At 41.9% G+C, this 27,129-nt stretch overlaps 1 protein-coding gene across 1 annotated transcript in view; it reads left to right on the forward strand.

Annotated features, from left to right (window-relative positions):
* The window catches only part of dock10 (dedicator of cytokinesis 10), a 48,927-nt gene extending 23,603 nt beyond the window's left edge, over positions 1–25,324 (forward strand). Inside the window, exons 12-57 of the mRNA XM_020600136.1 lie at positions 12–93; positions 217–465; positions 578–700; positions 1,279–1,361; positions 1,470–1,592; positions 1,672–1,751; positions 1,885–2,072; positions 2,261–2,326; positions 2,436–2,528; positions 2,943–3,066; positions 3,190–3,311; positions 3,433–3,516; positions 4,678–4,770; positions 5,790–5,908; positions 6,138–6,207; positions 7,540–7,653; positions 7,796–7,867; positions 8,006–8,152; positions 8,481–8,564; positions 8,651–8,747; positions 8,879–8,911; positions 9,129–9,307; positions 10,287–10,403; positions 11,635–11,752; positions 11,854–11,975; positions 12,231–12,345; positions 12,492–12,558; positions 12,881–12,928; positions 15,380–15,472; positions 16,048–16,160; positions 16,247–16,362; positions 16,963–17,100; positions 17,195–17,377; positions 17,488–17,598; positions 17,711–17,926; positions 18,036–18,093; positions 18,748–18,849; positions 19,363–19,469; positions 19,645–19,767; positions 19,846–19,959; positions 21,906–22,052; positions 22,203–22,413; positions 22,537–22,727; positions 22,813–22,913; positions 23,876–24,014; positions 24,467–25,324. Coding sequence (XP_020455792.1) covers positions 12–93; positions 217–465; positions 578–700; positions 1,279–1,361; positions 1,470–1,592; positions 1,672–1,751; positions 1,885–2,072; positions 2,261–2,326; positions 2,436–2,528; positions 2,943–3,066; positions 3,190–3,311; positions 3,433–3,516; positions 4,678–4,770; positions 5,790–5,908; positions 6,138–6,207; positions 7,540–7,653; positions 7,796–7,867; positions 8,006–8,152; positions 8,481–8,564; positions 8,651–8,747; positions 8,879–8,911; positions 9,129–9,307; positions 10,287–10,403; positions 11,635–11,752; positions 11,854–11,975; positions 12,231–12,345; positions 12,492–12,558; positions 12,881–12,928; positions 15,380–15,472; positions 16,048–16,160; positions 16,247–16,362; positions 16,963–17,100; positions 17,195–17,377; positions 17,488–17,598; positions 17,711–17,926; positions 18,036–18,093; positions 18,748–18,849; positions 19,363–19,469; positions 19,645–19,767; positions 19,846–19,959; positions 21,906–22,052; positions 22,203–22,413; positions 22,537–22,727; positions 22,813–22,913; positions 23,876–24,014; positions 24,467–24,514 — 5,323 coding nt within the window. The 3' untranslated portion in view covers positions 24,515–25,324. The remainder of the gene's footprint in view (positions 1–11; positions 94–216; positions 466–577; positions 701–1,278; positions 1,362–1,469; positions 1,593–1,671; positions 1,752–1,884; positions 2,073–2,260; positions 2,327–2,435; positions 2,529–2,942; positions 3,067–3,189; positions 3,312–3,432; positions 3,517–4,677; positions 4,771–5,789; positions 5,909–6,137; positions 6,208–7,539; positions 7,654–7,795; positions 7,868–8,005; positions 8,153–8,480; positions 8,565–8,650; positions 8,748–8,878; positions 8,912–9,128; positions 9,308–10,286; positions 10,404–11,634; positions 11,753–11,853; positions 11,976–12,230; positions 12,346–12,491; positions 12,559–12,880; positions 12,929–15,379; positions 15,473–16,047; positions 16,161–16,246; positions 16,363–16,962; positions 17,101–17,194; positions 17,378–17,487; positions 17,599–17,710; positions 17,927–18,035; positions 18,094–18,747; positions 18,850–19,362; positions 19,470–19,644; positions 19,768–19,845; positions 19,960–21,905; positions 22,053–22,202; positions 22,414–22,536; positions 22,728–22,812; positions 22,914–23,875; positions 24,015–24,466) is intronic.
* Positions 25,325–27,129: the final 1,805 nt, after the last annotated feature.

Genomic DNA, 27,129 nt, shown 5'->3' on the forward strand with positions numbered 1-27,129 from the left:
AAGATTGTGAAAAGTTTTATGATCCCCTGCCGATCACTCAACCTTCTGCTGCAGGGCTGCATCAACGAGAGTGAAACTGAACCAGTTACTAATGTGAGAAACAAACACTCATTGGTGATGACACTCTGTAGATGCTAGAAGCAGTATTTTCACATACAGTGTATGATTTTTATCTATAATATAGTATGAGCAATAAGATATTTTTATTTGCACTAGATTGAACCCTTCTTCGTTTCGCTCACTCTGCTGGATGTGAGAGAAGGGAGGAAGGTCTCAGCCGATTTCCACGTAGACCTCAACCACGAGGCAGTGCGTCAGATGCTCGGAGGCTGCAGTAATGGGACAGGTGGTCCGGGCACCGGGGTTGGAGTTCAGGAAAATGGCCTGTGCTCTCCTGCTGAGAAAAAGCCAGGAGACTGTTCCCCCGGCCCAGATCTGGAGCAGTGGCTTTGCTTTCCCAAACAGGTGCAAGGATTTTAGTCCATTACTGTGCTTTCCAGATGGAGATCATACTGCTTTTACTCTGCATTTCATGCATGCTCTAATATACAGTTCCTTTCCAATGGTGTATATGCAGGCCATCTTCTCAGTCACCAACCCCCACACAGACATAGTGATGGTGGCGAGAGTGGAAAAAGTGCTGATGGGAAATATTGCTTGTGGGGTTGAACCTTATATCAAGAATACAGACTCCATCAAGGTCAGAACATCCTTTTTGTTTTTCATTGCTTGGTCATTCTTACTGGCAGTGTTGCATCAATATTTACAGTGCTTAATAACATTATGTTTCTTCTGGATTTATATTGTGCCCTAAAGCAGCGACATACAACCAAACCTTTTGTATTGTGTCATCCCTTGGAACAAGCTGTGAAAAATGGCTCATGAAACATGTTGTTAGGGTGTTTGTTGTAAGGAAAATGGATTAGTCCATTCAAACATGCACGGTGTTTACACAGTGTTTTTCCTGTAAGGCCAGAGTTTATCTTCATCATTCAATGCCAGCGGGACTGGATAGGTCATACTGTATATTAGGTTTTTTCCAACATCCTGTCCAAGACATTTCCTGGCTTTCCCACTGCCAGTGTTCCATGTGGTCTCTGTTTATATGGTCAAGTGAATTACCAGACATTCAACCTGCTGCCAGAGTTACTGTATAAAACAACCTGTGATTTAGGCTGTCACACAGTGTGGGTCAACTGGAATTTAGGGCTGATCACATCACACTGTATTCAAGAATATCGGCTATGACATCTTTTTTTCTGTGTTCGCCTTGTACAGACCGTTCAGAAGATTCTGAAGTCCAACAAACAGTTTTGCAGTAAACTGGGAAAGTACAGAATGCCGTTTGCCTGGTCTGTCAGGTCAGTGCCACTGGTTGGAAGCTGGATTTCTAAAGATTTTAAAATGTATCTACCCTGTTCTCTTGACAGGATCTAATCTTTAACCAAGTCTTTTTCTATTTGTAATAGGTCCGTGTTTAAGGACAACCATGGAGCGCTAGACCGAGACTCTCGTTTCTCACCTCTTTTCAAACAGGAGAGCAACAAGATTTCCACAGATGACCTGATTAAGCTGGTGTCTGAGTACAGGAGGTAAGATGGACTGGAGGCTTGTCACCTGCTGTAGATAAACAAATCTCTGACCTTGTTATTCTAACCTTTGGGTTTGCAGGGCTGAGAAGACCAGCAAACTACAGACTATACCCGGGGCGTTGGACATCATAGTCGACTATGTTCCAATGGAGCATCCTAGTAAGTCACCTTTTTTAGTCTGTGTTTCTGTTTGTGTTCATTCATGTTCCCATTGTGCTGCCTTTCTTCCTGCTTCTTCCCTTGTTCTCTGCTCTATTATGTGCTTGAAACTCTTTCTTTTCTGGACTTTCAGACTGTGTGACATCCTCGTATGTACCAGTGAAGCCCTTTGAAGAGCTGAGCCAACACCAGCCGACAGTGGAGGTGGAGGAGTTTGTCCAGGACACCACCAAGTTCACGCGGCCACACCGTGTCTACAGAAACCATATCTACGTCTACCCTAAACACCTCAAATATGACAGCCAGAAGAGCTTTGCCAAGGTATATTGCAGCAGTTTTAACAACCAAGCACAATTTAAGAAGAGCCTGAGTTAAGGTTGTAAAAATGACTAAATGTTCAGCTAACTGTGCAGTGTGCCTCGTGTTTTTGACATATTTCATACACTTTTATTGCTCACTGTTTTTGGTATGAGTAACTGTTCACATTACAATGGTCCTCTTGTTCACAGGCCCGTAACCTTGCCGTCTGTGTGGAGTTCTGCAGCTCAGACGAAGAAGTTGCCAAACCTTTAAAGGTAGAGTGCTGTCCACAGACATGCTGATGTCACAATTATGGCTTTTATATGACTCCATTTTGCTCAGCATGACTTTGTTGTGGCCCTTTCTCTATTGCTGTTTTTGTAGTGCATCTATGGTAAGCCAGGAGGTCCAATCTTTACCACAGCAGCCTGCTCCACAGTCCTACATCACTCTCAGAACCCCGACTTCTATGATGAGGTGAGAACAGATGTCGGAAAAGAATGGGACAGGTATCAGGGTATCACATATGGAGATCACTGATACCTGGAAGTGGATTTACCTTAGCTTAACGCTACTCAACCTAATTTCTTATCAGCAGCTAGAGGATTTCCTAACTGCTTTTAACCCCTCCTATCACATCTTGTTGCCTAGCAGGGGACATAAACTACAGATGCATGGTTGCAATAAACTGCACAAAATGCAGCCTCCAATCTGAAGGTAGTGTTAGCTGACCAACAAGTACATCTTTCAACGCAGTAGAACGCTCTTGTTACTGCTAACGTTATGCAAATCACCAATGTAATAACCTTGACTAGGTGGCAGGCGGGGCTAATTTACAGACCATATTTTAATATCCACTATGTAACAGATTACATGCTATTTTGTCCCCAGGTGAAGATTGAGCTCCCTACCCAACTTCATGAAAAGCACCATCTCCTTTTCTCTTTTTACCACGTCACCTGTGACATCAATGCTAAGACAAATGCTAAGAGGAAAGAGGCCCTGGAGATGCCAGGTGAGATGGTGTTAAAGCTGGAGCCAGAATTTAGCTGAATATTTATTTGATTACAGGTTATGGCTCGGCTGCTCTTTCCCATTATTCAGTAGTCTTTGTTTTGTACATGTGTGCTCTTTTTAGTGGGCTACTCTTGGCTGCCTCTCCTCAAGGAAGGCCGTCTTTCATCTCAAGAGTTTAACATCCCCGTCTCCTGTAACCTGCCGCCTGGATACCTGGCCATTAAGGAAGCCAGCAACAGCAAGGTGAGATGGAGGAAGAGAAGGATGGAAGGGAAGAAACAGATTTGTGTGAGATAAAGGATATTAAGTATTACAGCTTGTGATAAATGGAGTTGGTGGCTCAAGCTCTCTTCTCTTTTTACAGAATGGAGCAGATGTGAAGTGGGTTGATGGAGGAAAAGCTATCTTTAAAGTGTCCACCAATGTCGTCTCCACAGTATATACTCAGGTAAGACCATAATCTGGGCTTCTGCAGTCTCCCCTTGCCTTCTTGGTTTTTATTTAGTTGTGTATTTATTTATTTTTACTGGCCTTCTGGTATTGTAATGGACTGGCGATGTATCCAAGGTTTCCCCTGTCTTTTTCTCAGTGAATTCTGGGATTGATTACAGCCCCACATGACCCTGAACAGGATTAGTTGTTGATGGATGGATGGCTCTCTAGTGTTTTCGCTACTACATGTGTGTAAAGGTCTGTCAGGGTCTTGGCTTTAAATCAAAATCCTGTCCTTATATATTATCTATTACCTGACATTGCTACTATGGTTGCTTCATTTTTCTTCACCAGAATTGAAATGAATGTGACCTGTCTATGGGGAACCCTAAGTCAATATTAAATAGGCATTAGTTGTTGCTAAATAAATTATGCAGCGTTCTAATGTACTGTGTAGCCAAGAAAAAGTAATGTGAGCTCAAAATGCACAGTCGTCATTAGTGGTGAGTATATCATGTGCAGTGTGCCACATGAAACAAGGAAATGGACTCTTGCTGCCTGGAGCTCTGCACAGCCGTTTTCCTCATTGACCAGTGGGTTGTAAATCAGATCAGTCCATGTGCAACTTTCACTCGCAATGCTTTATAAAAGATAAATGAATTTGTAGAGGACATTAGAAAACATCAAATGCTGATCAAAGTGCTTTTGCACAAAAGTTACACTCAGATATGTAAAAGAAAATAACAGTAAATACATGTTATCTAAAAATTAGAGACATGTATATATAGCACAGAGACGTCTAAAAATAATAGACAGAATACAATCAATCTTGGAGTCATAATAACATTCAAAATCTAAATAAAAGACATGCCTTTTAAGAGGGATTTAAAAACGTATCATAATATAACACAATAATTTATTTGTATCCCTTAAAGATTTAGTGTTCAATGCAGACTCCTGCATGCAGGCGTTGCTCTTTCTTGTACCTCTACCAAGAATAAGAATGAACGCCTCCGTTGTACAACTGTATGCCTAAAACCTGTTACAATAAATGTGATATTTTTTGTTCTTTTTGAAACAATGAAAATGAAGATGAATTGTCACAAAGGAACCAGTCTGCTAAGTACTACTGCACATGCTAGCTGCTGATTTTAATGGATTCCTCTCTTGGTGCCAGGACCCTCACCTGAACAGGTTCTTCCAGCAGTGCCAGAAGAGAGAGCTGGACCTCTCCATACCGCCTACCTCCAACTTCCTCAACTGCCTGAAGGTCAGCGAAAAAGCACTAAACCCCTTCAGTTTTTGTTGAAGGAGCAGTGTGTGACTGAGTGACATCTAGCGACGAGGTTGCAGATTGCAGCTTCAGCAAAGCTCTCATACATCACGTTAAACAGCCCTCAGCTGTTTCACAACGATTACCATAAATGTAGGACAAACTCTGCACTTGGAAAACAGGTGTGGCTGACTTGACCAAGTAAAAGCTAACGGTGGCTCACTTGACCGCAGTGGGCTACTCAGCACTGGCCATGTTCTAGCTAAAGCTAACAAACAACAACCTGCATTCAGGTTAACTTACTTGATAGGCTTATCTGTCCCACAGAAAACAGGCAACTTCAGCATCATTGTGGAATCATCCATCTCTCAGCAAGGACTTCCATCTGGGAAGAGCCTCGCCAGTGTTTATCCTCGTCTTATGCTGTCTCCTGTCCCATTTCTTTGTGTCTTTGCTTCCTTGACACCGGGGACTCTGGCTATATCTTCCTTTTTCTTGTGTTGAAGTTTAACTATGATTCTCCGTTTCTTCAAATAATTGTTCTTAAACTCACAACAATACTTCCTCTTGTATCTAATGTTACTTTTTCTTTGTCTTCCAAGCATCTCCAAATCTAAGATGAAATTCATACCAGTGTGTGGTTTGTCTGTTTTGGGCTACTGTAACAAATATTGTTGCTCAACGTGGCAGCTTCCAAGATAGAGGACCAGCTCATTCTAAGCTAAAAGAAAATGCAATAAATGTTTTTTTCTGGTAGTTACACATTGATGAAAACACAATTATGCATACTATAGCCCTTTTCTGCTAATAGATCGTACACACTGCACCTTTAATTGTGACCAGGACTTTGACTACAGAACACTGCTACATGTCTAATCAGTGGGCCAGTATGTCAAACCTCATTTTATTTCCTGCCATTTTTTTTGATTTATGTTTTTGTTTTTACTTTCACCGTTCTCATTCTGAATCATCTCCACCCCCTCCTCCTCCTACGCTTATTTTCCACCCTCCTCCAGGGTCTTCTCAGTATGGAGAGGATCCCAGTGATCATCCGATTTCTGCCAGTGCTTCTCAACCAGCTGTTCAAGGTTCTCATCCAGAATGACAACGATGAAGTCACTACTGCCACCACCAGGTAGGTAGTGGAACTACAGATATCCATCCATACAGCGACATAAAGGGTTGGGGCTCAGTAGATAAGAATAAGCACATATAATTTAAAATTCTGGTTGTGCAAGTGATTGAAAAGAAACAATTAAAAGAAAATGTGCCAGACGGTGTTAAACAGATGTTTTCTGCCATAGCTTAAGAATAAAGGCTGTAATAAATAAAAACTCTTTGTTGGTGTTGTCGTGCATCTGCAGAGTACTGTTTCACATTGTTGCAAAGTGCCATGAAGAAAACCTGGATCACTACTTGCACTCCTATATCAAGGTATGATACACTTCTTTGCAGTGAAGTGCGTGTGTGTTTGTGTGTGCTCAGGAAGATCATCTAATAATTTTCAAGGCTGTTTTCCATTCATAACAGAGAAGGGAGCTTTATGTGGTTGTATGTGGGTAAATTTGTGTGTGTGGGGGGCAGGACTCTGGCTATGGGGCCACATGCCCAGATCACTGTGCAAACACACACAGAAGAGGAAGAAAAAGAAGTAGAAGATGACTGAGTAGGAGGTAAACTAGGAAGTACAGAGCGCTCAATTAGAAACATATGGCATGTTTGTTTAGGAGGGAAAATCAGTGAGAGAATTAGAGACGAGAGCAGGAGAAACCACAACATGTGTTTCATGTTGGCCATGGTGAAAAAAAACTGCAGCGCTTGAAGAGGTGATGGCAGAGACAAATGGTGGGAGGCAAGAGGAACGGACTGGCGGCGCTAATGGAACCGGGGTTGCCATAGTAACAGATTGGTATGCTGTTCAAAAGTAGTGGTCCCAATTTAAACTGCTGAGTGTGTGTACTGTATGTGTGTAGAGTGAAGGTGGAGGGGGAATATGTAGTAATATTTTTATACTTAAATCGAGTCGTACGCATCTTGTAGTTTTTAGCCATTTGGGAAATACAGTATCTCAGGTTCCTTACTTCAGGTTACTGTATAAGTGTTTACAGTATTTGTGAATGTGTAAGTACATAATAGAGCTGAAACAGCTCAGTGAAAAGGAAATTAATTAAGGGTTGTGATAATCCAATAATTAAGTCTTTTTTTTTTTATCTTGACAGTCCCTAGTGCCACATTCCCAGTTATGAGGACTTTCTGCTTTTCTTTGTTAGTATAAAACAGATATATTTGGATTTTGGACTGTTGGTTTTCACAGAACAAGACGTTTTAACACTCGCTTTGTACTGTAGGAAATTGTGTAAGACACTTTTTTCCACACAGAAAAATGCTGTTACTCTGTGATAAAATGTCTTGTTTTGTCCAACAAACCACCCAAAACCATTGAATATTCAATTTACTGTAATGTAAAACAAATAAAAATAGCAAATTCTCTTATTTGAGAACATACAACTATCACAGTTTTGGCATTTGTGCTGGAAAAAATTACTTTAATGATTAATTATTTATTAACCATTTATCACAATAGCTGCTGTTTTTTTCAGTTGACTTATTGCAGCTCTAGTTAAGACCATGAACGTCAACACACCTGGTGTCCAAGTGGGGATGTTTGTTGTATGTAATTCTTTATCCATACTGCTTCTCCTCCCTACTGTGTATGCACCTTTAACTGATTGTCTCTGACTCCCTTTCCCTCCTTTCTGCGTGTAGTATGTGTTCAAAACAGAGGCCCATGGCTTCATGACAGTCCACGAGGAGCTGGCTAAGGGGATGACCTTTGACCTGAAGAGCAATGAGCAGGCAGCAGTCAGAAACGTCCTGAAGGTTAGTCTTTAACCTACTCTGTCCCTTTACTGTCACACTGATCACAACATCATGTGTGCCTCCACCTGTGTTCATGCTGCAGCTGATTAGAGAGATGAATATTAGAACAAGAATGACTTTGCGTTGACTCTCCTGGTTTCAGTTTTCCTCGTTCTTCTTTGATCTGATTGTCAAGTCCATGGCCCAGCATTTGTTTGACTGTGACAAGGTAAAGGTAAGGTGACATACTCTACTTTAGGCCCCTCAAGTCATGCCCACATAAACATTTTTAATCATTTGTTATTCTTGGTTGAATGGCCTTCCTTTGCGTTTTTATAATCTGACTTTGGGGCGTGACCTGTTGTTCCTACAGCTTCCTCGACCTCAGCGTTTCCCCTCATCCTACCTGAGTCGTGTGGAGACCCTGGTGGAGACGGTGTCCGAACACATCTTCTGGAAACACAAAGAGATGGCAGAAGAGACGCGCAGTGCCAACTTAGCTGTGGCAGCTTTTGTCAAGGTGGGAGAAAAACATTTAGAGTTTACGTCATGGATTTAAATAATATCATTAAAAGAACCTTATGAGAGGCAAGCTATCGATGCTGGTGGACCCAGTGAAGTTTGAGTACATGTCAAGAGCGCATATGGTTTATGTGCTTATGTAGATCAATGCAAACTGCCTAACAGTCAGCAGATGGAAATAGTTTCCCTTTACAGTTGTTACGTATTGATTTCTCTGTCTGATCTAAATGATCTGTTGCTCACAGTCTTATGATCTGTTGCTCACAGTCTTATGAACTGAGGCTAGGTCTGATGTTCAGTTTGACAGTCGCTGTCTCTCTTTCCAGCGCTGCTTTACTCTGATGGATAGAGGCTTCACATTCAAACTGATTAGCAACTACATGAACATGATCACTGCTGCTGACAGCAAGGTAAAACAGATCAATTGAAATCGAACTCAACAAACTGCAACTTTATTTTACACACAGTAAAATAATACATTTTTTGTGTTTGATAGATTTTGTGCGAGCTGAAATTTGAGTTCTTAAGAGAGGTGTGTAACCACGAACACTACATTCCTCTCAGCCTGCCCCTACCGTCTGCACGCATCACAGGTACAGTAGGAGAACAAGCCATAGTGACACCGGTCTTAATGTGATAACTCATACATCAAGCAGCTCTCGCTCTCATTTGTCTATTAATACTCCGTCTCTCCATCTGTGTTCTCGGACTTTGTCCATGTCAGACCATGCATCCCCAGAGCCACAAAGCACTCATGGTAAATATGTTCACTCATTCCTTTGCGGTGTTGCAGTGTATGATGATAATGGAATTCACGGGACAACTGACTTGTCACATTATTTGCTTGTTGTGACCAGATCGTTGTGCTGATCATTGTGATGGAATCCAAATACTGGCATGAGCGTTACTTAAATCCTGTGTAGCTCAGTTCATTTCTATTTAAAATGTGAATGTTTTACGCTGTCTCTCCTCAGTGTCAGTGCCTGAGTACAACCTGACCGGAGAGTTCTGCAGGAAGCACTTCCTGACTGGCCTGCTGCTTCGGGAGCTGGGGTTGGCACTCCAGGACGAGCAGGACCTCAGACACCTAGCTTTGGCCACCCTGAAGACTCTGATGGCCAAACACTCTCTGGATGCACGCTATGCCACCAAGGTAGACAGAACATATGTTTAAATGGGAGGAAATTAAAATGCATGAACAATGAGCCATGAGCTCACAGTAGAAATTCCTCCAGTGTGACTCACACAAACACAGACTATGCTCTGACATGTGATTCTTCACAGCAGCTGCAACCAACAATGAGGATGTCTGAATGAATGTTGGGAAGTGTCCAGATCAGATCGAGTCAGTAATCTGCCTAGTATCAAATGAATTAAAGGCAAAACTGGCATATGTGAATAAATAATCCACAGAGACACTTTTAATTTAATAAAAACATCAACCTACATACTCTGCATTAGTGATGTGTGATACCACTTGTTTCCTTTCTGATCTGATAAACCCCAGAACAGAAATGAGATGGGTTCAGACACCAGAGAATGATGGAGAAGAGAAGATCTAAGGCAAATCTATTAGGGCTTATTAACAACAAATGGTGCCACCCTGCTGACATATTGTGAAGGGATGTTTCTGCAGCCCAGATACTGAGCTGTTGGCAGTGGAACTACTGTATGTCCATACTATGTACATACTGGGACCCTTTACATGTCATTGTTGGTTGATGGTTGATGGGCAACCACATATGACATCCGCTCTGATTTTCAAGGGCTCACGCATTTACAGACCCATAGTTTGCATATGACTATGATGGGCAGAAAGAGAAGCAGTTCCTATCAACCAGGTATTATTTAGCTATCCTGCTGGCATAGTTACTTTCTACTGTGTCCCCGCTTGAAGACAAAATAAACATTTGCCCCAGATTAACCTACTGATTTTAGATATTGATCAATCCTAAAACAGAAAACACTGGCATGTGAAATATCAATGTTTTAGGATCAATCCGCACATCACTACTCTACAAACATATTAAATATACAGCATACAGCTTTCTAAATTATTTCAGGTGTTGATTTGCAAAATGTCTGACAATAATATCTGCGCAAATCTTTTAATGATACTAATGTGTTTCTAGGAGAAGCAGGCAAGAATAGCATCTCTGTACCTGCCTCTGTATGGCCTGATCTTGGACAACATGCCTCGGTTCTTCCTCAGGGACCTCTTCCCCATCTACTTCAATTCTAGTGACCAAGTAAGATTAAAGACTAAATGACTGACTCACTGTGTACTGTATTAGTATGTGTACTGTGTGCACTGTGATACACATATATATTGCTGCTGTGAATAAACTTCTTTTCTTTTGACATCAGTCAGATTTTCATCTGCTTGTTAGGTGGTGACGTAACATTCTGTTTCCGGGTCCAAACTTTGGTTTGCTCCCCTCCTCTCCATTTGCCACAGTGTTGTCTTCCCCATTGTTTCAATAGATCTGAGTCAAAAATCTCTGGTTAGCTGTCATTTTACAGCTTTCCTTGTGATGGGAAGGAGAAAAAGAAATGTCTACAGTTGATTAGATAAGTCACAGTATTCTTAAAGTAATAAAATAACACAAGTGTGCTGTTTTGCTGCCTTGTAACATAACTAGCTAGTCAACATGAAGTTGATGTAAACATTATACATTGACACATTTTATGCTGATGAAAATAAAAGTTAAACTTGGGAACTATTAAAAATGAGTTGGACATATAATTTGATATATATATAGCTATATATTGGAATAAATGTACTACTACATGTAATAAAGTTTGGTTATTATGTCACAGGTGGAACAGCAACACTGACTATTCTATTTAAAAGATGCCTTACTCTCAATGGTGCCTCACTAAAGAAAGAAAGAAAGATGTTATTGTATAGAGGATGACTGAGAGTTTGGACCTGCAAGTGGAATGTTACATCATACTTAACAAGCAGATAGCTTTGACTCTCATTTCCATTAGTTCTGACAACATGCTACCTACTGAATTAGTAGCATTTCAGGCCTGGGGACTGTACAGAAACCGCTCCACACCTGTGTACTTTAGGGAAAACAGTGGTAGAGGCTCTCATCTTAAGTTGACTTCAGTTAGTGACTGCAGTACAATCTACTAAACTATGGGTGATGTACATGTTGCCTTGCTGTCTCTGTCTTCTTCCATTCACTTACCACCACAGCACAAACAAAACTTTGCTCATGAATACCGTTGGTGATTTGTCCTGCAAATTGAGCTGAAAGTACAGCAATAGAGGATTATAGTGCAACTTTGAATGTTTACTTTCATTTCTAAAGTGAAGTAAAGGTGGATGGTGTTGTGCCTCTTCATCTGAAATTTTAGCCAGTCTTTGCAGCTTGCTAATAAAATGTTCTCATAACTAATAATAAATAGTAGCCTGAATTTTAAAATAATAAGAACAAAAACTGTTTCTCCTGTCTGCGTTACCACCAGGGCTCTCGAGATGACCTCAGTGTAGGAGGGGGAGTTTCTGGAGGGGTGATTCCTGTTATTCGCCATGGCAACTCTGTAGATGCCTCCTTTTCCAAAGAAGTACTCAACTCCATCACAGGTAGCGGCGTGTGATGTGCAATATGTGTGTATCTGTAACAATTTCTAGTGCCTGTATAAAAATGGGAGGTCGATGCTAACACTCCTCCCCGCCTCAACCAGCCTTCTCATCCTTGGCAGTTGCCATGGGTAACCAGACTGACTCTCGGGGTTCTCTGATCAGTGTGGACTCCAACCCTAGCAACAGTGACAGGAACAGTGAGAAGATGGATGGTTGTGAGAAGGTGAGGGAAGAAAAGCATCAAGAAAATTTATAAATCCTGTAATTTGCGATATTCATGTCCATCCAGAAATCATTGGCGCATTTTGTCCCCCATCTCTCTCTCCTCACTTCCTGTAGTATGCAATAAAGGCAAAAAAATGGCCAATAATAACAGAAATAAGTACTGGAGACATGACTTCAGTGCCCACAATGATAGCTAGAGCCCTGACCCTAACTACATCTTTGACTGTACTCCTGTCTGGATGTTTGTCCTCAGTTTGCTCGGCCCCAGTCCCTGATAGGTTACGGTTCTCGTTGTGACAAGCTGGACCAAGCAGAGACCCGCAGCCTGCTCATGTGCTTCTTGCACATCATGAAAACCATATCTGAGGGTAAGAAGTTACATTTTACAAATGATCATACAGTAACTCTAATACTATCTCAGTATAAAAACAGCGACTACGGAAGTCACTACTGAGTAGCCCTGTTGAATTGTGCAATGTTGTATCACCTACTGTCTTTTGTTACCCGTTTCCAGATGTGCTGGTGTCGTATTGGCACCGAGCCATTCACCAGGAGATCTCAGACTTCTTTAATATCCTGGAGTAAGTGCTCTTTCTTCATTACAGCAGCTCTTGTTAGGCGGGCTAGCGAGAGAAAAAAACAAAGGGACAGGTAAATGGGAAGAGAAGAAAGGGGAATGTAGCCAGAAAGGAACAGATGAAGGTATTGACAACAAGAGAGAGAGAAGAAAAACAGTTTGAGAGCTACTGATCCACTGAACAGTACAGTAAATTAGCTGCTTGTGTCAGCAGCTGCACTGTACTTGTACAACTCAGTTCATGCACTCTTCTTACCCAGTGTTCTTAAGATTAAAAAAAAACACAAACCGCCACCTAAGATATTTTTGCATTTTTCTTTCCTCAGGCTGTGTCTTCAGCATTTTAGGTTCCTTGGGAAACGCCACATAGCGAGGTGAGTGTGTACTCTGAAGACATGATCTAGGTCGCATTCACATACATTTATCAAAATACTGCAGATATGGAAACAACTGAATTCAGCATACATACACCACAGCCAGTGGTTGTAACACCCCCACCCGCTGATACATAATTCATATAATCATTTGCAACCATGAATGTACACATGCAGACACAGCCATGCTCACAGACACATGTGCAAACACACACAAATCAGTCAGACACAGTCAGGAGGAAATGCTAATATGTGTTCTGTATGCATGTGCACACTCAGAGATGAACTACAGAGGGGAAGAGATAAGAAAGAGAGGAGGAAGGTGAAACTCCTGGATGTTGCTGCTGAGAATCTCAGCTGGATATTTTATTGTAGTATTTGGCAAGCACAGGATGGGGGTTATTGTGTGTGTGTGTGTCTGTGCTCTCTTACTGGAGCTGAGCCATTGGCACTGCTAGACTCCTCTGTCCTCTGGTTCCTCCCAGCTAATTAAATTAGCCCTCTTTTCCCTTTCAGCAATAAGATGTTGAGATGATAAGCCAACACCAGACTGGGGAAACACACTGCTTTACTGTGTGTGGAGGCTTTAACAGAATAAAGATTGCTGGAATCCTAGCTAGCACTCTCAGGTGTTGTCGAGCCTGTCTGGGACCGCTAGATACTTAGCATTCGTCTATAACACCAGACCACGGGGGATTCACAGTCGTGCCTGTGTCTGTCTCAGTGTCTCTCTCTGTTAGCTCTTTGATGCCTGGCTGAGTCAGTGCAGGCAGCCACTGAAGATCAGGAGTGATGAATTACACAAGCAGTGTGTAGCCAGACAGCCAGCTAGGAAGGCACTCAGACAACAATTCAGACACTAAAGCCCCTGAAAACGTGCTTTCAAATCTTGAATATTTCCCTGGATAAATTAAATATCTGAAGTTAAAGCAACAAGAAAAGTTAGAATTTGAAAAAAAAAAGAGAAAAAGATATTTAGTTTGATTTTTTTAACACCATTATGGATATGGTTTGACCGACTTTGACAGTAGCCTGTCAACACAGGCGATGTGTGTGAGTCAAACATTGCTAAATCCTAGTTGGTGCATGGATGACCTCACAATATTCCTAACTGAACCCCACCTTCTTCACACAAGCCCCAAATACAGAAATCTATAATCATAACGCTTCCAAATGTAGTAGAAACTTGTGTGTTTGTATAGGGCTGCATCACTCATAGTAAGAAACAGAGCCTTTAATTTTGCCAACGATGCTGCTCTTCAGTCCTGGGTATTCCTCTAACATATCCTGTTTCTGCGTGTGTCGGTCTGGGGAACTTAATTTAAACTATATTAGACTACAGTACAGACACGCACATGCGTATGCACACTATATGCTACGTGATACAAAAAAGTAAACAAGTAATCATAGTGTTTTCTCCATGTTCGACCTTGCTGTTGTCGTCTCCACTAGACCGCATGCCTCATGCGCTCCCCTCTGTGCATGCTGCTGATGTTAACAGATTTTTAGTGTGACGGCACATTTATTAGTGTTTTGTTGCATCAAGTAATGCTTTCTCCATTGTAAATAACCAGGAAATCTACTGCTGCATGTTAGTTTTGTTTGCTCTTTGCATCCTTTAACATGTTTGCCTGTTTGATGTTGCATGTCAAACTTGTAACCCACTGTCTCCGTGCCCTGCCTGATGGCTGGCTGGACTCCACCTGCTGCCTGCTTTGAATGAACTTCCTTAATGGGCTCTGACGCCGTTGTGTTGATTGCTCACACAGTAGTTATATCTTCCTTCTTGTGACTTGCCAAGGCACCATGTGCTTTGCGCAGCTTGGCAGTGGTTTCAACCTTGTTTTTAAGCATTGTGTGAATATGATATGTTGAACATCTGTATGTTGAAATCCAGCTGCTAAACTGATTTGTGCTGCAGCTTAACGGACATTCAGCTTCATCACATCGATATATTTTAATTCCCATGCTGTCCGCTGTTGTACATACATAACCTCAAGCTTCTACTCACCACTACCACTCTTCCAGGAGTCAGTATAACATTTACAGAATATTATACTATTGGCAAACTTAACCCATTGACTCTGCTACTCTGCCAACCTTTCCATCTGGCTGACGTCCCTCTCTATATGAGCTGTTGGATCCTTTTTTTCCCCTTGGCCGCTCCCATCACACCAAGGTCAAATTGGAGATCCTTATTTAGCCTTACTGCAATACAGTGTGACCTAGTTTGCTATAAACATGTAACAAGGTCACAAAGGTGCAAAAATGGTGCTGTCTTGTCTTTCCATTTAAACATATATAAGATTAGTTGTTATTGATTGCAGGCAAGCAACTATTACCATGCCAGTTAACATATCTGACTAATGATGATAACAATGAACACTAAAACAATGTTGGTCTTAACTAAACTAACTAATGTTAGCTTTGATGTGATTGGCCCGTGAACAGGAAGCTAGCGGCGGCAGTAAAGCTGGCCCAGTCCACCCAGGCCAATGGCACCCTGAAGGGCTCTAACCAACCCTCAAGCCTCTTCCCACAATGGTAATCACTCTCCACCAGGAAACTAAACCAGCCACGATGACAGAGTTAAACTGTTTGAAAATACTGAGTCTATGGTTATTGAAAATGTTCTTAATGCTAATGATGTCTGGTCAATATTTTCTTTAACAACAAAAACTTCCAGGCTATTTAAATACAGATACAGCCTTCAATAACAATGTGAACACTTTGATTTAGGTAAATACATTCTTGTCCTGTGTATATTCATCATTTATGTAACCTCTGTGTTTCCATGTTGTAGATTGTAACTGTGCATAATTCAGCATGCACCTCCTCATACCTGCGATGCTGTGTGTGATTTGCCAGTCTTTGTCTCTGTTCTCCCTTGTGATAATAGACCCCTGATAACAGCAAGTCCTTGGGACATGGATGCCATTTTTATTTACCTGGCTACTAAACTGCACAAAATCTCAATAACTCATTGGGCACCACTTACTCTAGTTTGAGCCAGATTGTCCAAAGGTTTTGTAGTAGCTACATTTCTAGTGTGATTCCTTCCTCTGGTCTAGTAAATAAAACGTGTGAGCAATGCTGCTGATCCTTATTTTTACCTCCAGGATGGCATCATCAGGTGAATCAGGTCACCGACATGCCCGCTCCCAAACGATGCCCATCATCCGGGGCAAGAACGCCCTCACCAACCCCAAACTGCTGCAGATGATGGATACAGGTAACAAGCATAGATTCTGACTGAGATTAATGGAAAGTTCATGACATGCAGTGTATTGAGTTATTCTGTGTGGTTCTGTTTTCCAGATGGGAGTATTCAGGATGGGGACTCACTGAGCCCTACAGATATTGAGGCAAATTTGTCCACTGAGGTGGCCCTGACTGTGCTAGATGTACTAGAGCTTTTTGTTAACCACCACAAGGTCTGTGCTCCTTTTACAGTTTACAGCTACAAGACTACTGGCATGATAAATCTTCTGTTATTTATAGTATCTGTGTTCTGTTATTTGTTAAGGAGAATCAATTTAAATGTATGTAATGCACTGTATATACAGTGTATACTGTATTTTATTATGTGCTGTATATTGTTTCATTAACACTATTATGTCAAATCTGAGCTCCAAACTTATGTTTTTGGTTTAGATAATTATATGAATGGCTGTTTACACCTTTGTTACTTTCCCCTTGAAAAATCAAAAAATGAAGTTATATTTTAGCTTTTAAATACATTTTTCTGTTTTGCTTCTTGATAAAAACATAACCAAACAGAAACATTGCTATTCTCCTATCTGCTACCATCATGCACCAAAATGTAAAATTTTTGTCCATTAAAAAATTGTTGTAGTTGTCAGAATGAACTGCAATGCATATAATTTCTTGCATGTTCTAAGGCCATGACAGTGATATTCTACTGCCACCTGGTGACTAGAATAATTTTTTTAAATTTTTTTTTAAACTGTACCTGCCGAAAAGTTGTATCTTTGAGAGTAAAATATTTTTCCTTTTTTTTTTCCTGCCGACAGAAACAGCTCTTGCTGGATGATGGACAGAATGTACTGATGAAGAAGGTGCTGGACACCTACTTGCTCTTCTTTCAGATCAGCCAGTCGACTGTCACTCTGCGGCATGTCTTCGCTGCACTCAGGCACTTTGTGCAAAAGGTCCAGCAAACCTCATGTAAACATATACCCTAACTATCAAAGTGAAGATTCCAGTTGTTTTTCTTACATGTGGTATCTTTATCTTCCTCTGTAGTTCCCTAGTGCATTTTTCCAGGGTAAGGCAGACCTGTGTGGCTGCCTGTGCTATGAGATCCTCAAGTGCTGTAACCATCGATCTAGCTCCACCCAGACAGAGGCAGCTGCTCTGCTGTATTTCTTCATGAGAATAAACTTTGAGTTTACCAAGGGCAAGTCTATAGTCCGCTCACATCTGCAGGTCAGTGAAGCCAGATGTAGTATAAAAATATAACTTCACTTATGAGTGCTTTGTGAATCCTGATTTCAGCTGGACATTGTGCTCAGCCCATATTCCTCTTTGCACTTCAGGTTATCAAGGCAGTGAGCCAGTTGATAGCAGATGCTGGCATTGGAGGCTCCAGATTTCAGCAGTCCCTGGCTATCATCAATAACTTTGCCAATGGAGACGCGCCACTCAAGGTATAGCAGGTTCTAGGGTTGTATCACAGTTTTCATATCAATAATCAGACATACATGTAGAGGTATGTCATCCTGCTCTTGTGCTTGAAATAATAGCATATTTTCTCTATAGAACACTCCATTCCCAGCAGAGGTGAAGGACCTTACCAAGCGGATCAGGACTGTTCTGATGGCCACAGCTCAAATGAAGGAGCACGAAAAGGATCCAGAGATGCTGGTGGATCTGCAGTACAGTCTGGCGAACTCCTACGCCAGCACACCCGAGCTTCGCCGCACCTGGCTGGAGAGCATGGCCAAGGTCCACGTCAGAAACTGCGATCTGTCAGAGGTAAGCAGTGTTTGCGTCTTAGGGTGCTCTTACTTCATAAACGTCACAATGTGCTTTAAGAACAAAGTATTAATTGAAGTTGATGGTTATGTGTCTGTCTTTCCTGCAGGCTGCAATGTGCTACATCCACATCTCAGCCCTGATCGCTGAATCGCTCAAGAGGAGAGGTCAGTGCACACAGTGCTGATGCTGTTCTCACTTTACAAGCTTTTTGCAGCATGGTTTGTGTGTGCATGCATATGCACAGATTCCTGTGCATATGCAGGACTATGAAATCACCATTAGTGTGTGGATCTTTGCCGACATGGTAACGTCTAACCAGAACGTCAAACCATAGCCAATCAGCAAACGCCTGTTTCTGTCTGCTAACATGGTCAGTGAAACTTTGAGGCATCATTCCTTCATATTATCATGCGGGTTGATGTGCATACCTGAAAGTGAGCATACTGGTGACATGAGTGTGTCTTTGCATTGTGGACATTATTGAAAAAAATTAGTAGCATAGATTTGTTTTGCATCCAAAAATGTTTCTCGTTCACAACTTCTAATAGAAATAGAGACTGATGCTCACACATTTTGCTCTGCCGCATGTTGTTCTATCTGCAAAATCTGCCCATAGGTGTGCATGTGTCCTCATTTAGGCTCCAGCATGTGTCTGTCTTTTCGCATGCGCTTCACGCACTGAGCCCAAGCCTGTGTGCCAATAGCTAGCGTAGCGCTCCAGCAGCTCCACTGATTTGCGAGCTTTGTCCTTGAGCATAAAAGGCAAAAGCAAATGGGTGTAAACTTTGTAAACCTCCTCCTCCCCTCCTACCAAACAGGCTACTGGAGAGCTGACAAGGCCAGGATGTCCAGTGTGTCCCCTGAAGAAACCCCTGTCTTTAACTGTAGCTCCTTACTAACTACCTCCCGAGATCAAGACAGTGAGTGTGTGCACCTGGGGACCGCTGGGTGGAGGGGCTGGGGGGTTTCAGAACATAGAGATGGAAAGACAAGGGTCTGTGGGAGAGAGTGGATGTACATTGACATTTGTTTAGGGTTATAGACACAACATTGTCAGGGGCCAGAGCTTCTCTGTTTTCTACACTGTTATACTCTGTTTTGAGGACCACTGTTGTTGCCTCTGGCATGAGTTATCACATTTTATTCTCACTGTTTGACCTTCATTGTTCACTCAAGTCTCACTGGATAAGATGGACAGTGTCACTGGGGTTTTGTATGAAGCACAGTCACAATGTTTTTAATTTGAGTCTGCAAAATACTGTAAAGAATGGTAAAAAGCTACATCTTGTATTTCAGAATGTACTGTATGTGTTGGATGCACTTTACAAGCTGAACGTAACACCAAAAATAATGTGTAACCTTAATGGGAAGTATACAGGTGTATATTTTGAACTACTTACCCTGATGTCACTTTAACTTGTTTGAAACCCCAGCATCGTTCTCTATGGGCTGGGCAGCGTTTATGTGCATTAGCCCTAATGTCGAGGAGGAGGGTGCCATGAAGGAAGACACCGGTACACAAGACACACCCTATACCGAGGTAAGTGTTTGCTCTTAATTAATAAAACCTTCACAAATAATAGGTCCTCCTCTGTAAAGTTTTATTTTATGGTCCTAACTATTGTTTGGGAAGATGGTTTCCTGGGCTAGTGCCATGGTAGTAAATGGAATTGCTTGCTCTCTAAAATGCTTCCTGATGTTGCTGTGCTGTATAGGATACCCTAGTGGAGCAGCTGGTGCTGTGTGTGGACTATCTGTGGAAGTCAGAGAGATACGAGCTCATCGCTGACATCAACAAGCCTGTCATTGCTGTCTTTGAGAAGAGGAGGGACTTCAAGGTAACTGTTAACCTGCCCTCTCTTTGTATCTGTATGTGAATGAGCTGAGCTTAACCTTACATTTGTGTGTGACCACAGAGGCTGTCAGAGCTGTACTATGACATCCATCGCTCCTATCTCAAGGTGACTGAGGTGGTGAACTCAGAAAAGCGTCTCTTCGGTCGCTACTACCGTGTAGCTTTCTATGGGCAGGTGAGAAGCGCTAACTGCAGATATTAAACAGTTGCATGGACACACCAGTACAAACTGTAGCTCCATTAAAACTCCACTAGCCTCTGTTTTGTGCAATAATTGTAACCATATCCCAGGGGTGGATCTAGAAAGTTTTGGATGGGATGGTCATGCTGGGGCACAGACTCAGAGAGGGATGGCACATTTGAAATACATGTAAAAAAGTGAATTAAACCCCTAGTTTTATGAAACAATAAATTATACGTTATTAAGACTCACACTGTTTATTTTGTGTAAATTGAGACAAACTATGTCTTTTCTTCAGCTAACTTTAGCTGCGCTCCTTATTTACCCCCAGCCGGGGACATCGCTGCTGCACAGTGGTTCCTTCCCACTGAGACGAATCATACAAATTTCATATTTTATTCATTAATACTGACAAGCATCACATTTTAGTAAGTTAAGAATTTCATTGTACAGGGAAATCCCACTGAGACGAATCATACAAAGTACTCCACAACAACGCAGTAGAAGAAATGAATTCAAATATCATGCTCAATGCATGATATAAAATAAAATCAATTTGACCAGTATCAGTTTAAAACACCAGAAAAATGTTGTATTTAAGGCAACAATTTGTTGTTTTTCATATTTTATTCATTAATACTGACAAGCATCACATTTTAGTAAGTTAAGAATTTCATTGTACAGGGAAACATGTTTCCTAACTGTGCATATGACAGATACACACTTTGACCTTTGGCCTTTTGACTCTGGCAGGTGTAGCTGGGCTGGCCAATCAGATCCTGGGGGTAGCCAGTGCCACCCATGGACACCCCCTAGATCTGCCCATGCTGTATCCCTCAAATTTACAGAGCGAGTATAACATATAAATCTATAGGTGGCGTCAGTAAAATATGCTTTTGTTACATCACAGCCAAGGACACTACACAGAGAACTGTTTATCTTTCCACAAGCGATGTCCTGCTTACTCTGGTTAAACAGGATGCAGTTTCTACAAAGAGACCTTTTAAGCTTTGAATGCAACAGACTGTGTCACCAGAAATGGTAAAAGCATATTAGATATAACAGGTAAATTGTGTCCTGGTTTGTTATTTAATCCCTGGCTTTATCTTTGAAGAAGCAGTGTGGGATTAGTGGGTTTTGTTTTTTGAGAACCTGGATCCTTGACATAATTTCCTATTTGCTAGTGAGAGGGTAATACTTCTGTGCAGGGATTTCAAAACTCTGAAGTGAAAAAAGCTGATAATGAGAATATTTCATATTCTCACTACTAGAAAAAGAAACAGAAGATACAATGTCTTATCAGTAAGGTCTAGAAGTAAGACCAGTTTTTTATTTGACAGAGTCAGTGTCCTTAATTTCTCTATCTGCTCTTTTCTTCCTTTTTTTATTATATTCTGTATCAAGATTGCGGTAAGTATTGTATGTCGTTGATTTCGCATTTTCCTCAGTGCTAACCACGTTTGCCTCTCTTCTCCTTCTACCACTATTAACATCTGCTGTTCTTACCCTTTGAAGGGCTTGTGTCAAGCTTGCTGTGGTCCATTTTACTTCCCATACTGTCCAGTGATCAAGTTGTCTCATCCCTAAGTATTAAGAGGAGCTGGTGTGAAAAAGAATGGACCCGGAAGATGCAATTTAATAAGCCTCATTCACGTTTGACATTTGACTCCAGCGCTGCTTTGAAAATGACTTCTGAACAGTCCCATCCAGAACTTAACACTGAGTTGTTCTAACAAAATTACCTGTACATGCACAATCAGGGACTCAAGGATCCACTAGGGGGCGATGTAAAGTCAGACTGACATGTATGCCTTGTTTTGTGACAGTAAAAGCAACATCCATTTGAATATTAAACTTGCATTGCATACATGCAGACACCAACCCATACATGTAACAGGGTTTTCTAACTAGTATCTATGTGTGTGTGTGTGTTCTGGTAGGGTTTCTTTGAGGAGGAGGAGAGCAAAGAGTTCATCTACAAAGAGCCAAAGCTGACAGGGCTGTCAGAAATTTCCCAGAGACTGCTGAAACTCTATTCAGACAAGTTCGGAGCTGATAATGTCAAGATGATCCAGGACTCCAATAAGGTAACCGACAACCTGTTTATAAGACTTTAAGTTATTTGTTAAGACATTAAAAAAAAAGATTTGCCTAAATGTTATTATTGGTGATTTGCTGGTTTGTATAACAAAATATTCATTATTGCTTTTTTTTTTTTAATATTAAAATAAAAACAGGTAAACCCTAAAGACCTGGACCCTAAGTTTGCCTACATCCAGGTGACGTACGTGGTGCCCTACTTTGATGAGAAAGAACAACAGGACAAAAGGACAGATTTCGAGAGACATCACAATATCAACCGCTTTGTGTTTGAGACACCATTCACTCTGTCAGGGAAGAAACACGGAGATGTGGAGGAGCAGTGCAAGAGACGGACCATATTGACCAGTGAGTGTTTGTTTACCACTGACCCCTGTTGACAAAAAAAACAAACAAGAGCAGACACATGTCAGCACAGTTTCTGTTCCGATGAACTAACAAATGTATATTTATTCATTTTCTTCTCTTCAGCGAGTTCCAGCTTCCCCTACCTAAAGAAGCGTATCCAGGTGGTGGAGCAGCAGAGCACAGAAATGAATCCAATTGAAGTAGCCATAGATGAGATGTCACGTAAAGTCTCTGAGCTGAACCAGCTCTGCAACATGGAGGAGGTGGACATGATCCGGTTGCAGCTAAAATTGCAGGGCAGTGTTAGCGTCAAGGTGGGGAATCTTCAGAGATCCAGATGTGCATATTTGAATTACTGTAAGGTGCTTTGTTTTGTCTCACCTGATCTTCCCTTCACAGGTAAATGCAGGGCCCATGGCCTATGCCAGGGCATTTCTGGAGGAGAAGAATGCAAAGAAATATCCAGACAACCAGGTCAAACTGCTTAAGGAGATCTTCAGGTACGGATAAATGCACAGTTCATTGCAAAGTGTTGTGGAACAACAGAAGAATGTATGCGTCGGTCAGACTGTAAGCAAGTGATAATAAAGCCATGCTTTTTTGTAGAAATCTGTCAAGACAAATGAGACACCAGGGAGTCCAGTACATTTTGATAAGATCAAAAAGAGCGATGTTATTATATATCATGAGTGCATATGGGAAAAGCAGCTCAACACATCTGTAGTTTGCATCATCCAGTTGCATATCAAAAATATAATAAAAATGTATGTAAATAATATTAGGATGTATAAATATAGCCATATTATCTAAAGTCTAAACTATTACAGTATTAGCTAGAATTACTGCCGTGTGTTTCTCTCCCTCCACCAACCATTAAAATTTATGGGAAAGGGACAGAAGTGAGGTCACTGACCTTGATCTGTGATCGTTGACCCCAAAATATAATCAATTCATTCTTCAGTACAACTGGACACTTGTAACAAATTTGAAGAAATTCCCTCATGGTGACATATTGCATTCACAAGAATGGGCCATATGGACAGACAGACAACCTGATAGCGTGCCTCCGGCCGCAGCTATTGCCAGCACAGAGGCATAAAGATCCACCCATCGGGCAAACCTGTTTATATTTAATCAAATAGCAAGGACTTTTAGAGCCTCATAGTTTTTGACAATGGGTATGGGATCCTTCAGTTGAGGAATGAATGTCTTATGTTGTTAATACCGTGTTTACTTGAGGCCTCCCTCATTGCATGTTTTCTTACATCTTATGTAGGCACAAGGAAAAAATGCAAGTGAGGGAGACGACAGTGCTTTTAAGAAACTTGGGATGTACCCAAATTCACTTGAAATAAATCCTTAACCCAGAACCATAAAGGGCAGGTTTAATTAGCCTACATGATTCACAGCATGAACAATCAGTACATAACGATTAAATCAGACTTCCTTTGCCCCCCTGCAGGCAGTTTGCAGAAGCTTGCGGACAGGCTTTGGATGTGAATGAGCGTCTGATCAAGGAGGACCAGCTGGAGTACCAGGAGGAGATGAGAGCTCACTACCGGGACATGTTAACGGAGCTGTCTGGCATCATGAATGAACAGGTTTCACTATGCAATGACTAATGAGTGCCCAGATTTATTTTAATAACACAGTTTTTGTTTTGTTTTTTCTTATTCTGTTGCATGGCGTAATAAGCACCACCTGTCCCTGTGCATTGTTTTACTTTGCATTTTCATGGGATTCATCAGTTTCTGGTTTCATAGTTTTCTCCACTTCTTTTCCAACCTTTTACCTCATTGCAGCTTCAGAACAGTCTCTTGTCTCCAGTGCCTCATCTCTCTCTAACCGCTTCCTGTCCACTCTTTCTAAGGCTGGTTAGTCATGTCTTCAGATTCCCTCGTGAAAAGCATCTTGTCATCTCGCTACTTGCCAGTTTCATCTTGCCACCCATATCCCAGCCTATAGCAGGAGCCAAGCTGTTAGTCTTAATACTTAACCCTCCTTAGGAATTTTCCTGCTCCAATATAAGCTTTTTATTCTTGCCCTTGTGCAGATTCCTCACACAAGACAACCAGGAACAGAACGCCACAGTGTGTACTGAGTGACCAACAGACTCTCAAGAAATTCTTTTCTTTTTTTTTTTTTGCCAGGAAGGACATTTTTGTGCCAGTTTGAGCCTCATAGTGGCTCATTTGCTTTTTTTTCTGAATGTAGTAGTTTTCTGCTGCGGGGCGCAGCGAGCTAGTGGAACTGTGATCAATGGCGAGTGTATGTAGAGAAAACAAGAGAAGAAGCGTGTGGACTGTGGTCGTGGTAGTCTGTAGTCCCGTCGTTGACCATTGACCATCTACAGTACAGTAGATTCCAGGCTTGGTTTTAGAAACCCGATCCATGTGTCGTACGGATCCCCCCTGCCCCGCCAACTGATTCATCAGCTTACATACTGACAAGCAAATATAATGCACATGATCATGCATACATGCACATGACCACACAACAACATGCGCCTTCTCTCTACAACCCTGTCCCTATAGAGATCAGTGACCTTACTGAACTTGAGGTGCATTCAGCTATATAAGGAATATATACTGTATCTTTCTGGTGCATTTTGATGACTGTTTTTACATTTTCTTCTGTGGCATATCATTGTACTTCAAACTAAAGATGTCTTTCAAGTCAATACATGTGATAAAGAAAACGATTTTTATTAGCCAAGAATCCGAGTTGAAAGCACCTCCGATTCCCGCCTGAATGTACAGCAGCTCCACATTGCTACTTTGTATCAGTTGCTCACATTACGGAAATATCAACTTGGTCATTTTCAAATGGAAAAACAAATTATGTTTTGTAACATTTTTAGGATTGAAATTGCATTGATACTATTGTTATTATTTCCTGTACTGTTTTAGAATTGTAAATAAGAAATATTAATATTTAAAATGTTTGAAATGTTTCTTTTTATAAAATATACAATATATAAATATTTGTTTAGCTGAATCTAAAAAAAGAAGACAAACTAAAGTTTTATGTATAACATTTAAATAAAAATTTGTTAATGTCCAAAATTCACGATTATACGTGATGTTCTGTTGCGTGTCTCTGTGTGGAAATAGCATTAGCCCAGGTTTCCAGTCATGTTGAATGGGCTAAAATAGCTTTCTCAAACAAACCTGTGCCTTGGCTACAGCTGTGCACAGCAGCCCTTCGTATCCTGGCCGTTGGTTCTGAGACTGGGCGGAGTTAGAGCAAAATCACTAGCTCAATAAAGCCTAATCTGAGAATCTTGTGCACTCCTCTGTTGCTATCGATTGTCTCTGCCTGACAAGACAGCCAACACATTTCTATCTCTGTCTCCTCACTCTCCACCTGTGGCCCCACCTCTGAGGTGCAGGAGATTGAGTTTCACTGACCTTCTATACCCTCTTCTTCACAAACTCCTTCCCTTTCAGCCAATCAGCATTTCTCTCCTTGTCAACAACATCTCTCCCACCTCCCTCCCCTGTGAACCATAAACAGGGGCTGATTGGGTTTCTTTCCCCCACCCGACCGGCCTGTGTGTGCCCTCCCAGTGGGCTACACTCTGGAAGGGTCAGGTTGCTCTGATCCAACATCATTCAGTCCAGTGTCACACTCACCTGACAGCTAATGGCTCTTCCTGACAATCATATGTGATTTTAAACCATCCTGTGCAGTGTTATACCTCACTTCATGTGGGAGCCAGGTCAGCTCAACTATAGGTGTGGTCACACATTGTCTGGTCTGTTCATAATTATTATAACCTGTGGCCACATGAGCTCCATTGTGGCAGTCCTCAGGGGTGTGCATCACAATTAGAACAGATCTGGCTCCTTCCTAGGTTTATCTTTGCTGGCAGAGGGAGGACATTGTAATCCCACAGAAACATATAGGCATTGGAATGGGAAGAGAGAGGTGCTAAAAAATCTGATCTGTCTATTCTTTGGCTAAAACGTGAAGTTACATGCTGTAGAAAAACAGTCAAAACTTCATAGCTTTTCAAAGTTACCGTGGGTAGGTTTAGTAGGTCTGCCGGCATTCAAGCTCTTGTGCAGCCCATATTTCATTTCCGACCCCTGCTTAGTTTTCCTGAAACTGGACGCCGGGGCTGATAAATAAAACATCCTTTGTGTGCTGCTCTGGCTGATCACCGGAGCCCTCTCAGCTGTATAAGTGCTGAAACGCCACACAATCTGCCCCAGAACAAGATCCTGACTGAGATTCAGACACACACGCACACAACAGCGGCAAAGGCAAGAGCGCACAGCAGAAGGACCACAGAGGCCTCGGGGAGCAGCATGTTAAAACCCCAGGAGCACGGTGAGCTTCTCCTGCACGACTTCCCGCCGGTGTTCGGGAAGCCGTGGTTCTGGCAGCGCAGCAGCAGCACCATGGAGAGCACCCGCAGCCTGGCGCAGGTCATCATGGAGATGCGCGATGAAATCAAGAGGCTGGAGGCAGAGAACCGAGTGCTGCAGGGAGACAACAGTCAGCGGTCATCTGGGGTCGTGCATGGGGAAACCAGTCCGGTGTGTTCACCGGCAGAGCAGCGGGAGGGAATGGAGGAGAACCCGTACGGGAACCTGAGGCGAAATGCGTCTGCGCCGGTGCTGGAGGGACAGTACAAGGGTAAGAGAAGAAAGCAGAGGGACTGGTGGAGCACAGGTGGCTGCTTTAAATCCTGTAGCAGTCTATACCATT

Source organism: Monopterus albus, unplaced genomic scaffold, assembly GCF_001952655.1.
Source record: "Monopterus albus unplaced genomic scaffold, M_albus_1.0 scaffold45.1, whole genome shotgun sequence".
NCBI classification, from domain to species: domain Eukaryota; kingdom Metazoa; phylum Chordata; class Actinopteri; order Synbranchiformes; family Synbranchidae; genus Monopterus; species Monopterus albus.